This window comes from Dipodomys spectabilis, unplaced genomic scaffold, assembly GCF_019054845.1.
Source record: "Dipodomys spectabilis isolate Male_0828 unplaced genomic scaffold, ASM1905484v1 ptg000175l, whole genome shotgun sequence".
Classification (NCBI taxonomy): domain Eukaryota; kingdom Metazoa; phylum Chordata; class Mammalia; order Rodentia; family Heteromyidae; genus Dipodomys; species Dipodomys spectabilis.
The window spans coordinates 19796045-19811784 of NW_024870852.1; the positions used below are offsets into that span (position 1 = coordinate 19796045).

General features: G+C 39.7%; 1 protein-coding gene across 1 annotated transcript in view; it reads left to right on the forward strand.

Annotated features, from left to right (window-relative positions):
* Stk4 (serine/threonine kinase 4) overlaps positions 1-15740 on the forward strand; it is a 77392-nt gene that overhangs the window by 41602 nt on the left and 20050 nt on the right. Inside the window, exon 10 of the mRNA XM_042694339.1 lies at positions 1118-1275. Within this exon, the coding sequence (XP_042550273.1) occupies positions 1118-1275 (158 nt within the window). The remainder of the gene's footprint in view (positions 1-1117; positions 1276-15740) is intronic.

Consider the following 15740-nt stretch of genomic DNA (forward strand, 5'->3'; position numbering starts at 1 on the left):
ATTCTTAACCATTGAAAGAGATTTAAAAAAATTAATGTAGCTGCACCAGTGGCTCATGCCTATAATCGTAGCTACTCAAGAGGCTGAGGGCTGAGATCTGATCATCATGGTTTGAAGCCAGCCCTGGCACCAGAAAACCAGAAGTGGAGCTGTGGCTCAAAGTTGGAGAGCATTAGTGTTGAACAAAAAAGCTTAGGGACAGCATCTGAGTTCAAGCCCCATGAGTTAAGCCTCATGACCAAACAATGCCACACATACCCCTCGCAGAACAAAACAAAAAACAACAGTTAGTGTTTTAGTTTACAAAATACCAGGTGTAGGTTTGACCCCTAGCACCAGAAAAAACAAACAAAAAAACCCAATTACATAGTATTTCACAGAGTGGATAGATTGTGATTTCTTAATTTTTTTTTTTTTTGGGTCCGGTCATGGGGCCTGAACTCTGGGCCTGGGCGCTGTCCCTCAGCTCTTCAGCTCAAGGCTAGCGCTCTACCACTTGAGCCATAGCGCCACTTCCGGCTTTTATCTTTTTGCTTATGTGGTGCTGAGGAATCGAACCCAGGGCCTCAGGCATGCAAGGCAAGCGCTCTACCACTGAGCCAACTTCCCAGCCCCTTAATTTTTTTGTGTACATATTTTTCTTGTTCTTTTAATTAGATCTTGAATTGATCAAGAAAAGGCACCTCACTCAATTATCCACCTAACTACCTATGGTAAAAAGAAGTGTGTATGGCAGTTCTAAACAAATATTTTTGTTTGCTTTTCAGTTATTTTTAGTCCAAATAACACAGGGATTATTTGTTACAGAAAACTAAAAAATGTATTATTCACAGCTTACTCAGTTATTGGAGCATGCACATCTTTCTGTATAGAAAAAGAGACCCTGGGTTTCACATATATTTCAGGGGGTACCTTAGATTTTATTCAGGTCTATGAGAAATATTTTGAGTGAGCATTTGTACATTTGTGCATTTTTCTGTAGTTTCCCTGAATTTCTGAAGGATACCTCAGAAAGGCCTATTGATAAAGAGATGATTATCTCCCTGGAGATCTGTTTATTAAACTTAACCTAAAATGTAAGATTTCTTTTCACCTTTTATTTTTTCTTGGTTTTCAGGAAGGGATGAAACCATGCAGCCTGCAAAACCATCTTTCCTTGAATACTTTGAGCAAAAGGAAAAGGAAAATCAGATCAACAGCTTTGGCAAGAGTATACCTGGCCCGCTGAAAAATTCTTCGGAGTGGAAAATACCACAGGATGGAGACTATGAGTTTGTGAGTAATGGCAGAATTAAATGGTTATGTCTTCTGAAGTTATTTGAAATATCATCCATCCAATCCTGTCATTTCATGACAGTGCCCTGAGCAAGTAAGCATGTTTTTTTTTTTAATTTTATTTTTTTAGTTTAATCTATCTGTAAGTACTTCCAGTAGCAGCTCCTGAGCCAAGGACCTCATGAGTTTGAGACAACAATAGATAGATAGATAGATAGATAGATAGATAGATAGATAGATAGATAGATAGATAGATAGATAGATAGATAGATAGATAATGTGTGTACTTGTGTGTGTTTGTGTGTGTGTGTGTGTGTGTGTGTGTGTGTGTGTGTGTGTGTGTGTGTGTGTATGCCAGTCCTGAGGCTTGAACTGTCCTTGAACTTTTTTGCTCAAGGCTAGTTCTCTTCACACTTGAACCACAACTCTACTTCTGGCTTTTTGGTAGTCAGTTGAAGATAAGAATCTTACAGAACTTTACTGCCTGGGCTGGCTTCCAAACAAGATAGTCAGCTCTCAGCCTTCTGAATAGCTAGGATTATAGGTGTGAACCACCAGTGCCTGACCAGACGCAGCAATATTTTTGGTGTTTGCTCTTGTAGGGGCCTCTGATGAGAGGTATCAATTTTGCGTTAAAATCCTTTATCTGCCCTTTTTCTTTTTGTTGTTCAGTTTAAAATAATTAATGGTAAAAGAAATAACATGGTTACCAAATGAAGATACAACTGTCGTTAATAGTTTATTTAGAATTATAACTTTATGTTTAGGAATTAGATCAAAGGGAGGTTGACATTGCTTTGTAGTATCTTCAGTGTTTTTTCTAATCATTCTCCTGATTTTAGCCAAGAGGATTATTCTGAATCTTTTCAGAGGATAAGTTTTAAATTATTCCAAAGTTTCTTATGAGAAACAGGGTGTGTTTTTCTTCCTATACTATGGAACATTCTCCTTCAACCACATATACTTAGTAATGTGCATAGGGCTTTAATGAATTGGAGACAATAGAAAAATGATGGAAAAGTAAGCTAGAAGACTTCATATTCCTTTTGTGAACATTTCTTAAAAAAAACTTCCTTTTAGAATTTATGTTTTTAAATCCTGAAGTTTCATAGCTCTTTTTTTTCCCCTTACTTATTTTGTGTTTAAACTTAGGTTAGTTAGTGTATTTGATTTCTGGAGGTCTTTGTAGTCCGGGCTCTCCACTCTACTGTTGACTTCCATAAAGGAAAAGATACCATTTTTCCTAATTTTACTTGTACTTTTGTAAAGGGCTGTCATATAGGATAGAGATCTTTTGAGGACCAGAATTATTTGCTTGTGTTTATTTAGGTGATTAGCCACTAACCCTATGTCAGGGCCCAGGTTCATTTGCTGTATCGTCTATTCATTCATCTGTTCATTTACTCACTGTTCTTTGAATGCCATCTTGTACTCAACCCTGTTGTAGGGATATAGAAGTAAGCAGAACACATAGCAAAAGCCCATCCTTCATAGAAAATAAATAGTGTTTCACATTGTGGTCAGTATTGTGGAAAGAATAAAGTGAAAAGGAAGTAAGATAGGAGAGGACATGGGAGGGAACAGAGAGGGAGGAGAGAGGGAAAAGGAGAGTGAGGAGTGTATTTATGTAACATTTTTTTCTGTGCTGGTCCTGGGGTTTGAACTCAGGACCTGGCACTGTCCCTGAGTTTTTTTTGTTTTTGTTTTTTTTTTTAAATGTTCATGATTAGCAGTCTACCACTTAAGCCACTGATTCTAGAATTTTTTGGGGGGGAAGGATGTGTTGCGGTGGGGCATGGCCTCTTCAGTTTTCCATATTATTTGGCCTACTTCATTTTTCCAGTCTTATCTGACTGGCACTTGCAGGAATTGAAATTGAGATTCTTTCTATTAATTATATATCCTGAGCCAATCCATCCTGCTATGTAAAATTCTAATTTTGCCTTCAGAATTTCAAGTTTTTAAACTCTCATTTAAAGGCATTTCATATTGCCAGGTGCTGGTCCCTCATGCCTGTAATCCTAACTACTCAGGAGGTAAGATGTAAGGACTGTGGTTCAAAGCCAGCCTGGACAGGAAAGTCTGCGAGACTCTTATCTCCAATTAACTACTAGAAAATGGCAAGTGCAACTGTAGCTCAAAGTAAGAGCACTGGCTTAAAGTAGTAGAATGTTAGCCACAGCACCCAGGCCCTGAGTTCAAGGCCCATGACCACCCCTGAAAAAAGCATTCCGTATTAATCAATGAAAGAACATTGAAGTAGGATATACACAAATTGCTACATCAGATAGTCCAAAAGATCAAATTAAAAAAATGCCTTTATACATTGAAATGATTAATATATACTCTTTACCTTAATGCCACAAGAATTTGAAATGATAAGCCGGCACTGGGGGCTCATGCCTGTATTCCTAGCTACTTAGGAGGCTGAGATCTGGGGATCACGGTTCAAAGCCAACCCGGGCAAGAAAGTCTGTGAAACTCTTATCTCCAATAAACCACCAGAAAACTAGAAGTAGCTCTGTGGCTCAAGTGATAGAATGCTCGCCTTGAGCTGAAGAGCTGAGGTATAGCGCCCAGGCCCACAGTTCAAGCCCCATGACTGACCAAAAAAAAAAAAAAAGAATTGGTCTTGAACCTTGTTCCCAGACCATCAATGTCAACTTTGCCTGGAAACCATGTCCTAGTTGTACTAAAGCAAAATCTGTGAGGAGAACACCCAGTAATGAGGAGAGCACCTGTCTCCCTAGAGACTAACCCACAAAAGTCTGATCTAAAAAGTTTTCACAGGGGGCAGGGAATTTGGCTTAGTGGTAGAGTGGTTGTCTAGCATGCATGAAGCCCTGGGTTTGAAAGCCTGAAGTGGTGCTATGGCTCAAGTGGTAGAGTGCTAGTCTTGAGCAAAAAGAAGCTCAGAGATAGTGCCCAGCCCTGAGTTCAAGCCCCAGGATTGGCCAAAAAAAGGTTTTCACAGTATAGTATATCTTCTCACAAGTTTCTGCTTTCATTCCTATTGGCTACTATAAATAATTAGGTAAGCATGTTCATCTTTCATTAACATAATATTTTTCTTTTTTTAATTTTCCTTTTTAATTTTTCCTTTTTAAAATTTTATTTTATTGTAAAGATACTGTACAGAGGGGTTTATTTTCCTTTTTGAGTTTCATGTCATATTGAAGATGTCAAAGTATATAGACTATGTGGAAACTATTGCATCTATAAATCACACCCATTTTAGAAATCTTTTGAATGGTAAGTCCTGAATTTCTCTTTTAACTAAAGAAGGATGTATCAGACTAGCTAACATATTTCTTTCAATCATCTCGTAGAGACACTTTCTGATTCCAGACAAGCAGTATTTGATTAGGATAAAATGCAACTTTTTTTTTCTTCCTGTGAATGCAGTTGCTATTTAGAAATGAACCTTTTGCCTAAAATGGCAAATAGGAAATAATTTAATCAAAAGTGGCTGAATTTGATGTCTGACAAAGCTTCAAATTTTCATCTGAAACTGAATACCCCATTTCTAAAATTGAATTACTTTATTTACCAAGTTAAAAAAAAAACACCCAAACTCCTTTTAATGTTTAAAATATATAGTAATTAAAATGAGAAAAGGTGCTTGAAAATGCAGTGTTCTCTAAAACTCTATAATCAAATAATATTTTTGAGCAGTATTACTTTTATGAGACCTCAGATCTTCTTATTTCACCATTCCCAATGCCACAAAAAGCCTTAAGTTTTAATGCAGTTTGCTTCAGGAGATCCAAGTTGTGAACCTACATGAAAAAAAAATATCTAAAATATTGGTAATTCAAGGATCATTGAGAAAACAATAGTTTATTTAAATATTTTAAATATTTCCTCAGCCAGGCACCAGTGCCCTTATGACTGTAATCCTAGCTACTATTGAGGAAAAGCCAGACATAGCACTGTGGCTCAAGTGATAGAGCACTAGTCTTAAGCACAAAGAGGCTCGAACAGCGCCCAGGTCTTGAGTTCAAACCCTAGGACTGGAGGGAGGGAGAAAGGAAGGGAGGGTGTGTGTGTGTGTGTGTGTGTGTGTGTGTGTGTGTAATATATAAAATATATAAATATAAAATATCAATATTTCCTCAAAAATTGACATTTCAGTTGGGTGCTGGTAACTCACACCTGTAATCCTAGCTACTTAGGATCTGAGAACTGAAGATCACAGTTGAAGCCAGCCCAAGGAGGAAGGTCCATGAGACTCCAGTTAACCACCAAAAAAAGCAGTGAATCTGTGACAGCTCAAGCTGTAGAGGGCTAGCCTTAAGCACAAAAACTCAGGGACAACACCTTTGCCCTGAGTTCAAGCCTTACAATTTGTACATACACAAATGCAAGTTTTAAAAAATAGACATTTCAGGCTAAGGGTGTGTATCTCACTGGTAGAGCATGTAGTTAGTATATACAAGGCCTTGGGTTTTTTCCCAGTACCAAAAATAAAGGGTAGTGAGAGATGATGTTTCAGTGAGACAAAACTCAAAACACAAGGTTAACAAGGTTTTTAGAAAATAGGAAAACTTTTCACATAAACCTTTGACTTTAGAACATAGGTAAAAGGTAGACTAGCACCTAACACTTCTACTGTAACTGAAATACATGGTTGTCTTGAAGGAAAGCACTTTGCAGTTGAGCTATAAGATCAACCAGTGCTTTTTCCAGGGCATCATTTCTCCTTGAAAGAAATACTAACTGGTTATTCAGAATTGGGGATCTATAGAGTACACGTTTTCTAAAATTGGAAAAGATAGCCTATAACTTAAGACAGCTGAGGAGTTGTTGCCAATGATAAAATTCAAACTTTCAGCATAATAGAATCTTGGAAAACTTGATTCCACCATCAACTTGATAGCTTCCCTACACTTAGATACATTGCTTGATAAGATTGATTACAATTTAGAAGAATACGATTTTTTAAAGTATTACATAGGAGGGGGCCAGTGGCTCACGCCTGTGATCCTAGCTACTCAGGAGGCTGAGATCTGAGGATCGCGGTTCAAGGCTAGCCCTGGCAGGAAAGTCCATGAGACTCTTATCTCCAATTAACCACCAGAAAACCAGAAGTGGCACTGTGGCTCAAGTGGTACAGTACTAGCCTTGAGCTGAAGAGCTCAGGGATAGCACCCAGGCCCACAGTTCAAGTCCCACAACTGACCAAAAAAGAAAAAGAAAAAAAAGTGTATTTCCATACCTGAGGGCACTGAGGTCTGAGAATCATAGTGGAAGCCAGCCTGGGCAATAAAGGCTATAAGACTCTATCTCCAGTTAACCACCAAAAAGTCAGAAGTGAAACTGTGGTTCAAATGGTAGAGCAATAACCTTGATCAAAAAAGCTCAAAGACAGTACCCAGGCCCTGAGTTGCAGGACTGGCTCAATAACTAAATACATAAATATCTCCCATCTTTTTTCTTTGGCTTTTTTTTTCCTTTCTGGATAGAGTCTCACATTTTTCTTAGAGTTGTCTTAGACTGAAATTTTCCTATTTATATATCTTAGTATCTGGGGCCATAGACATTCTTAACCACTGCACTTGTTAAGACGGGTGTCTCATTCACTTTGTGCCCAGAATGGCCTTGAACTGAGGTCTTTCTAATCTCTGCTTACTAAATAGCTGGAATTAGAGGTGTGCTTTTTTAAAGCAAGGAGTAGAAGTATTTTCCTGTCAATTTGTTGCTGGTTATATAAACTATTCTCTACAACTAATGTAATCATAACATCATACGTCATAAGAGAGTAAGCAGTCCATTTCTTGGCCAAGCATTATTAGTCTGCCCCAGGTATCAAGATGGTGCCAAGTTAGTGTTAAAAAGTGCAGTCCCTGGGGCCTGGGGTTACTGATTGCTATAATCAAATCCTGACATTTTAAAGTTTGAATCCCTTTACAATCAGGGCCAAATTTGTTCAGTTACTTTATGTCATAATTTGAAGTCAGAAAAGAAAAACAACTGTAAGTTCAGTAGTTTGTTCTTCATCAAGAAAGTTCCAGGGCTGGGAAGGTGGCTCAGTGGTAGAGGCTTGCCTTGCATGCATGAGGCCCTGAGTTTGATTCTTCAGCACCACATAAGCAGAAATAGACAGAAGTGGTGTAGCTCAAATGGTGGAGTGCTAGCTTTTAGCTGAAGAGCTGAGGGACAGTGCCCAGGCCCAGAGGTCAGGCCCCATGACTGACAAAAAACAAAAGGAGAAGGTTCTGGAGTCAGAGAAATATTTAAAATATATAAATTAGTTATTAACCTAGAAAGCAAAGGTTTAATTTTCAGCTGAGGTAAATGTAAATCTCCCTCTTCTCTTTCCTTTCTTTTGAACTCAGGGCCTCGGGCTTTTGAGCCATGCTCTAGCCCAGAGCTTGTTTGAACTCAGGGCATTGTGCTTGCTAGGTCAGTGCTATACTGCTCAAGTCATACCTGCAGTCTTGCAAATATAGCCATGAATTTGAGTTACCTGATTTGTTTAAACACTCTCTGGACAGTACTTGGCTTAAACACAGAGCCTTGTACTTGCTTTATATGTGTTCTGCCACTTGAGCTATGTCCCCAGTTCTTTCTGCTTTGTGTATTTTTGGATAATGTCTCACTCCCCTCCCCCCCCCCCAAAAGCTGGTTTAGACCCCTGTGCTCCTATTTGCTTCTCTTCCTACTTTCTTTGAACTGTTAAACATCCTTTATTCAATAGCTTTTCTTTGCTTCCCCTCCCCCCCTTTTTTTCTTATATGGGCTCTTGACAGTTCAGTAATTCACATTCCTTGGATGTGAGAGGTGAGAATAAAAGACTTATGTCAGCCTTCTTACTCTCATCCAAAGTGAGAATCTCTGTTAGGACTCTGAAAGGCAGGAGGAGAGAGTTCAAAGCCAGCCACAGCTGTACACTGAGACTTTATTTCAAAAAAAAAAGAGAGAGAGAGAGAGAGAGAGAAAAACAAAAAGAAAGAACTCTGAAAGTAGTATTTCTTATGCTGTGAGTTTTGAGAGGAAATTTAATAAAATAACATGGAACCTTTTTCCAATATAAATCAGCATCTTTTGTCTTTGATAGCTCTGTCTTCAAGCTCTGACAATTCTTGAGTGGAAGTCGGGGTTCTTATCTCCATTGCTTTCTTTGTTTTGCTGTTGGAGTTTGATTACTGATGAACTGATAGTATGGGGAGAAAAGGCATTGAGGTGATTTGAAGGCAAAAGCTAGTTGATGGCCTTTTATAGTATTTTTAGGGAAATGACACAGTTTGGGTAGTTCTGTACATGTTTTTTTTTCTGACTGACAAATGTTTAGAAGTACTTTGTATGGAAGTGGGTTATGCTGGTTTAGTTGAGTGGCATTGCATCGGGCTGTTAAGATCACTAGAATCAAGCTTTTAGTGTTTGAATCCCTTCTGCCATCTTCTCCGTATATTTAGACAAGTTGTTTCTCAGGACTTCAGTTTCCTTATCTGCAAAATGGGGAGAATATGAGATTGACCCTAAAGGATAGAGTGTGTGATAGACCCTAAAGGATAGATAGTTTGGAGAGTTAAATGGGGTAATGCATTAAGTACTTCAGGCATGCCAGCTTCTTTCCCTATACCTGCCCTTCCTTTCTTGAAACATTGTCCATTGAGTCAGTTTTAGTTATATAAATCTTCCCCCTATATCAAAATAGAGATTCTTTCCCAAAGAAACCACATTCCTAAAGGGACTGATTTTAAAACTGCTCCAAAGCCAGATGCCAGTGGCTCACAACTATAATACTAGCTGCTCAGGAAGCTGAGATTTGAGGATTGCAGTTCAAAGGCAGCCTGGGCAGGGAAATCTGTGAAGTCTCTTATCTCTAGTTAACCTCCAGAAAACCAGAAGTGTGCTGTAGCTCAAGTGGTAGAGTACTCAGCTTGAGCTGAAGAGCTCAGGGACAGCATTAAGGCCCAGAGTTCAAGTCCCACAACCCTCAAAAAAACCAAAACTGCTCCCCCAAAAGAAATGGAAAGTACTGCGGCTGGTAGATTGGTTACAAAAGTACTCACGTCAGCTTTGGGACTTTCTAGTCCCTCTTTCCCTCCTTATATCACTGTTCAGTACAGTATCACTTTCTAGCTCCCCCTCACTGCATGAACAGTGGGTGTTTCCTGATCATTTTAAAATTGTGAAGCTGAGCACTTGCATCGCAACACTGTGCTCTGGTCAGTAGATGCCGCCCTTTCACTGCTTGTGTGCAGTGTGCTATAGAATATCCTTAGCACAGAGAGGTGGCCAGCTGTGTCCAATGGGTGGTAATATCAGGTCACCAGCCTAGAAGTTTGAGCAGTATGTGAAGTGACTTTTCTTGAGAATAGGGGTGTCTCCTGACATACGCCAACCAAGTCAGTGAACATCACATTATAACAGAAGAGGGGTGGTTTCAGCCCTAGCCGCCTTTTCTGGAACCTTTGGTTTGAATTTCAGATTTGTGGTCTTGTATTACATCAAACATCATACCACCTTTCTCATTTTTCCCACAGGGTTAGAGAAAGGATCAAATGAAATGTAGCTTGGATTATTTGAACCAAATTTATTTTCAGAATCCTGGTAAAATTGTGTTAGATAATTATCAGGCTGTATCTGTTTATGGTCCACTATGTATTAAAATAATATTACTTATTTTATTATTTTACTTCACCTTTGTTTAAAAAAAGGTCATTAGCTCTTTGCTAATGGCCAATAATCCAGAGGCAGGAAAAGGCCAAAGGAACAGTTAAGTCCAGACTTCTGGTATGTTTTTATTTGCTGGTAGAACTACTATTATTGCTTGCCTGGTGCCAGTGGCTCATACTTGTAATCCTAGCTTCTCAGGAAGCTGAGATCTAAGAGTCAAGGTTTGAAGCCAGCCCAGGCAGGAAAGTCTGTGAGAGTCTTATCTCTAATCATCAAAAAGCTGGAAGTGGTTGGGCATCAGTGGCTCACGCCTGTAATCCTAGCTACTGAGGAGGCTGAGATCTGAGGACCACAGTTCAAAGCCAGCTGGGGCAGAAAAACCAATAAACCACCAGAAAACCAGAAGTGGTGCTGTGGCTCAAGTGGTAGAGCGCTAGCCTTGAGCTAAAGAGCTGAGGGACAGCGCCCAGGCCCAGAATTCAAGCCCCAGGACTGGGGGGGGGGGGGGGGGGGGGAAGCTAGAAGTGGATCTGTGACTCAAGTGGTAAGAGTACTAGCTCTGAGCAAAAGAATCTCAGGGGCTGGGAATGTGGCTAAGTGAAGTGCTCACCTAGCACGCATGAAGCCCAGGTTCAATTCTAACTAAACAGCAAAAGCTGGAAGTGGCACTGTGGCTCACATGGTTCAGTGCTATCCTTGAGTAAAAGAAGCTTAGGGATAGTCCCAGGCCCTGAATTCGTCCAAGACTGGCAAAAAAAAAAAGAAATCAGGGACAGTACCTAGGCTCTGAATTCAAGGCCCAGGATAGTCACCCCCCAAAAACAGAAAGAAATAGTATCATTGCTTAATAACTAGCATTTAATACAGTTATGGGTACATTTAATTCAGATAAGAATAAAAACATTTGTTGCCTTATTCAGTGATGCTTGTAGTATTCTTGGGAGGGAACAAGGTAGCGTTTTTAGTTCTTTTTTATAGCTGGAGAAATGGAAGTCCAGAGACCTGTTTAAAAGACACTTTTTTCTCTTCATGCCAGAATGATGTCTAGAACCCAGAGCCCCAGGTTGTTCCTAGCTTTGTTAACTCTTGGGTGTTTTCTCAGGTGAAAATCACAGCACAATGCTGTGAGCCTCAGACTAGGTACTTAATTTGTTTTCCAGGCCAGGAAAATGAATCATTTAAAAGTAATAGTGGTGGACACAAGACTAATCAGGAAAAGCAGATTTCAGGGTATCTTCCTGGGAATTTCATGAAGTTAGAAGAGTATTATTGACTCAATTTTTTCCCCATTGGCCCCTTTCCACCCACACTCCCTCCCGCCCCCACCCCAGCCCCATGCTTCTACAGAGTATACTACAGACACATAAGCTTTGCATTTATTCATTCTTTTTTTTTTTGGTCCGGTCATGGGGCCTGAACTCTGGGCCTGGGCGCTGTCCCTCAGCTCTTCAGCTCAAGGCTAATGCTCTACCACTTGAGCCACAGCTCCACTTCCGGCTTTTTTTCTTTTTGCTTATGTGGTGCTGGGAAATCAAACCTAGGGCCTCTTGCACGCAAGGCAAGCACTCTACCACTGAGCCACCTTCCCAGCCCCACATTATTCATTCGTAAGGTAAATAATTTCCTTGGTTGGAACAATTTAATTTCAATCACCTCTCTTGGGTTTTTTTGTTTGTTAGTTTTGTCTTTTTGGTCAGTTGCAGGGCTTGAACTCAGGGCCTGAGTGCTGTCCCTGAACTTGTTTTTTGCTCAAAGCTAGCACTCTAACACTTTGAGCCACAGCTCCACTTCTGGTTAATTGGAGATAAGGATCTCCTGAGGACTTTTCCTGCTTGGGCTGGCTTTGAACCATGATCCTCAGATCTCAGCCTCCTGAGTAGCTAGGATTATTATAGGGGTGAGCCACTAGTGCCTGGCTTGTTCTTTTACTATTTACTTTATAACCTTGGGGTTTAGAATAGTTATATCATTGTGAGATAATGTCACACTGACAAAAAGGGCATTGTTATTTTAAGCACACTCTTGGTTTTGGTCTATTATAACCTCTGAAAACAAAAGTATCTGCTTCAGAGGAGTCTTAACAAAGGCTGCAGGAAGCACTTGTGTTTTCTGCTGCTATCTGCCTTAGTGTGGCCTGTCAGTCTCATTTAGGCACTTGTTCCTGAAGTTCTCATCTCATCCTCTTGTTATCTGTTGTTTAATCAGTATGGGCGTCTCTGTTAGTTTGCACTTTTTTTTTTTTTTTAGTATTAGTGATATGCATTTCCTGTTTTACATAATCTTCATGTTGACTTGTGGCTCATTTTCTGGGCTTATGTCCTACTGGCAGGAGTGCTTGCAGCCATTAGACTAGGCTGTAGAAGTCAGGAAGGGAAGGATAAGACAGCATGAGTACTTAGTATGTGTAGGTCTCAGAATTTCTTGTCCACCTTACTTCTCCTGTCATGCATAAGATGCATGATAGAACTCCTGTCTATGCAGCAAGGCTTAGAGACACTAGATCACATGCTTTGTCCACAACATGCAATTAATAAGTGGTAGAGTTAGACTTTAAATCTAATATTTTGATATCAGGATCATTATTGTTCTCTATATAACACCACTGGTCTGCACAGGGACTTATATATACACTGATGGGGAGCTTGTGTCTGATTCAGGAGTCATGTATTTCTCTATATGCCCAGCACTTGGCACATAGCCACAAGGCACAGGTGCTCAGGATGTCATTTGAACCCCTTGCTGACCTTTCCAAATCCTTTCAGATTTTCGTTCTGTAATATCTGTTCATCTATGTGTGTAGAAACATGTTAATTAGACTTAATATGATTGATGAAATGTAAATAATTCCCTCCCTTCATTGGAACAATCTTAGTCGAAATCGTGAATTGGAACTGCAGTGTTAGGAATCCCCTAAATCAAAATTGGGCAAAACATATTAAGCATTAGCAGAGAGCCAGGCATTCCTACTGTATTATTAATATGTGGGTTCTGCAGTGCATTGGAAATCAGGTCTCAGGTCTGACAGTAACCAGTTTAGAGGCCTTAATTAGGCCTTTCTAGGGCTTGCTTCTTCATCAGACAAGGATAGTATTAAAAGGTCTTCAAAAGCCCTCTAGCTGTCTTGGTTTTTGTTTGTTGGTCTTTAAAATGGAGCATCTATTCATCCATCCATCCATCCATCAATCAGTTAATCACAGGATTTATATTAGCCTAAAACAGATAGCTGGGGTAATACATGTAAACGATGCTTAGTATTTGTAATGTATTCTTCCTGCCCTTTAAAAGTTTAAGGAAGTGTGTGTGCTACTGGCTCATACCTGTAATCCTAGCTATTCAGAAGGCTGAGATCTGAGGATGGAGGCCACCTCCAGTTGTCTGGTAGTTAATTGGAGATAAGAGTCTCAGGGACAGACATTCCTTCCTGTGCTGGCTTTGAACGGTGATCCTCAGATCTCAGCCTCCTTAATAGCTAGGATTATAGGCATGAGCCACTGGTGCCTGGCTGAGAAGATTAAGTTTTAAAATGCTTTTAAAGCACTTAGCCTTGTGACTAACAGAATGAGCATTTGGTGCATTTTTCTGTATATGAATAGCACTTATGGTAGGAGAAGAAGGATAAACTACCAGCAATGGAAAAGAGGTCAATAAGGTAGGCTGCCCAAAAAAAGAGAGGTAGGAGGAAACCCAATTCTTAATTTTACATTTTGTTAATGGTCCTGACATTGTGGCTCCTATTTTCTAACTCAAATATTGTTTGCTTTGAAACCTTTATTTATTTTGCAATGCTGGGAATCAGATATGGGGCTTTATTCATACTAGGTTAATGCTGTACTACTGAGCTATATCCCTGACATACAGAAGCTTTTATTTAGTACTTAAAATGAGCTTAATTCTGTTGTGATTTTCTTATTCTTAGGTTTAAGTATACTGATTGAAACCTCAGCAGACTGTTTTCTCTGATCAAATTGCTTTCCTTCTATCCTTGACCCTGGAAACTAATACCTGAACAGTTCCTACACTGATACTCTTTTCAACTAGTTTGAATCCTAGTGATACAGTTGTTAATGTAAAATAGCTCAAATAAGTGTGTGTGTGTGTGTGTGTGTGTGTGTGTGTGTGTGTGTGTGTGTGTGTGTGTATAGAAGGAGGAGTGGAAGAGAGAACAGGGGACTGGCTACAAGTCTGCTGTCCCATGCTTCTGCCTGTACTTCTGAATTTTGCACCACCCTTGGGTCTGAAGGTGACCAACTACTAGAAGAAGGCTCATGTTCACTATAGATGCACTTCCAATTACTTTTTGTAGGAAAATCATGGCAAAGCCAACAGATATGGATGTCTTAAGGGAGGGTGTTTAAAATCAAGTAAAGTCAGGAAACTGGCTAAGCCCTCCCAATCCCCCTTACTCCAGATAAGGCAGGACAAAGCATGAGGTTATTCTTGTACACTGGGAAGAAGCGATCCATTCCAGATTCAAGTGGAAGTTTTCCACTTTTGGAAGTGCCGCTGAAGCTGTAATTATAAACCACAACCATTCTAGGATTAATTTAAAACAGTTCATGGGATGAATTAAGATCTTGCAATAAAAATACCATATACAATGTATCACATTATCTGTGGCAACTTTTATCCAAGCTAGCCTGGTTAAAGAAGGTGTCAGGTGTCCAGAAGTTTATTGCTGAAGGAACACAGTGGTACTATGAATTCATCACTTATATAAAAATAGTGCTAAGTTCTTAGTATTTTAGTCAATATGTGAGGATTTTTTGTTTTGTTTTGTTTTTAAATTGTCAGTTTTGGGGTTTGAACTCAGGCAGGGACTGTGCACTGTCTCTAATCTTTTTTGTGCTCAAGGCTAGCCCCTTGAGCCACAGTGCCACTTTTGAATTTTGAGTGGTTAACTGGAGATAAGAATCTCATGGGGAAAAAAAAAAAAAAAAAAAAAGAATCTCATGGGGATTTTATTGCCTAGCTAGCTTCAAACTGCGGTTCTCCGATCTCAGCTTCCTGAGTAGCTAGGATTTAAAGGCTTGAGCCTCTGGCACCCGGTCTCAGTATGAGTCATATGCTTAGTTAAGTGGAAGGCCCATGATATGCAGGAGTTCGCCTGTTTTCGTTCTTACAACCTCTTCTCCCAATTCAATTTTTGCTTATGAAAATCAAAATTCTGACAGGAAGGCCTAGTCTTCTCATTCCCTGACTTCTGGCTTTCCTCTCCATCACTTTCCCTTCCTTCCCCGACTAAGTTCTTTATGTAAGCCTAAACAGGGCTTAAAAGATCACAGTCTGAAAGGAAGCTTCCTGGCAGACAAGATGATCTTTAAGGTTTGGTTCTGTCCATATCAGAGAGCTCTTGTGGTTACTCGGACTTGATAGAACCATTGAGCATTCAGCATGCAGTGTAAAGGGATTCTTCACGCTGTTTACAGAGAAAATTGGCAAGCAGCCCTTGTTCCTGGCCTATAGATTACATACATACCCCAGAGGGATGGAGAGGGTGGTCCAGGCGAGAGCTAGTTGATGGTCTCTGACACTGAATTTTTTTGTAATTTCAACCACAGAAATGGGTATGAGATCTTCAATGGACCACAAATCCCATTACCTCCTGTGAATGGTTTTTTAACTGGCTTGTTGAGCTGTTGCCTGTGCAAGCCCCTGAAAACATTGCTGCTTGTGACCTGTGATTTGACTAATCTTCAGTTCATGGACTTGTTAGGTGACTCCAGGCTTTATAATATTTATGTTAATATTTTATAATATATAGCTTGATACGATATAAATAATATGTAATATCTATAAAATTTGACACAGTGTATAGCGTATTATAATCCTATTAATTCTCT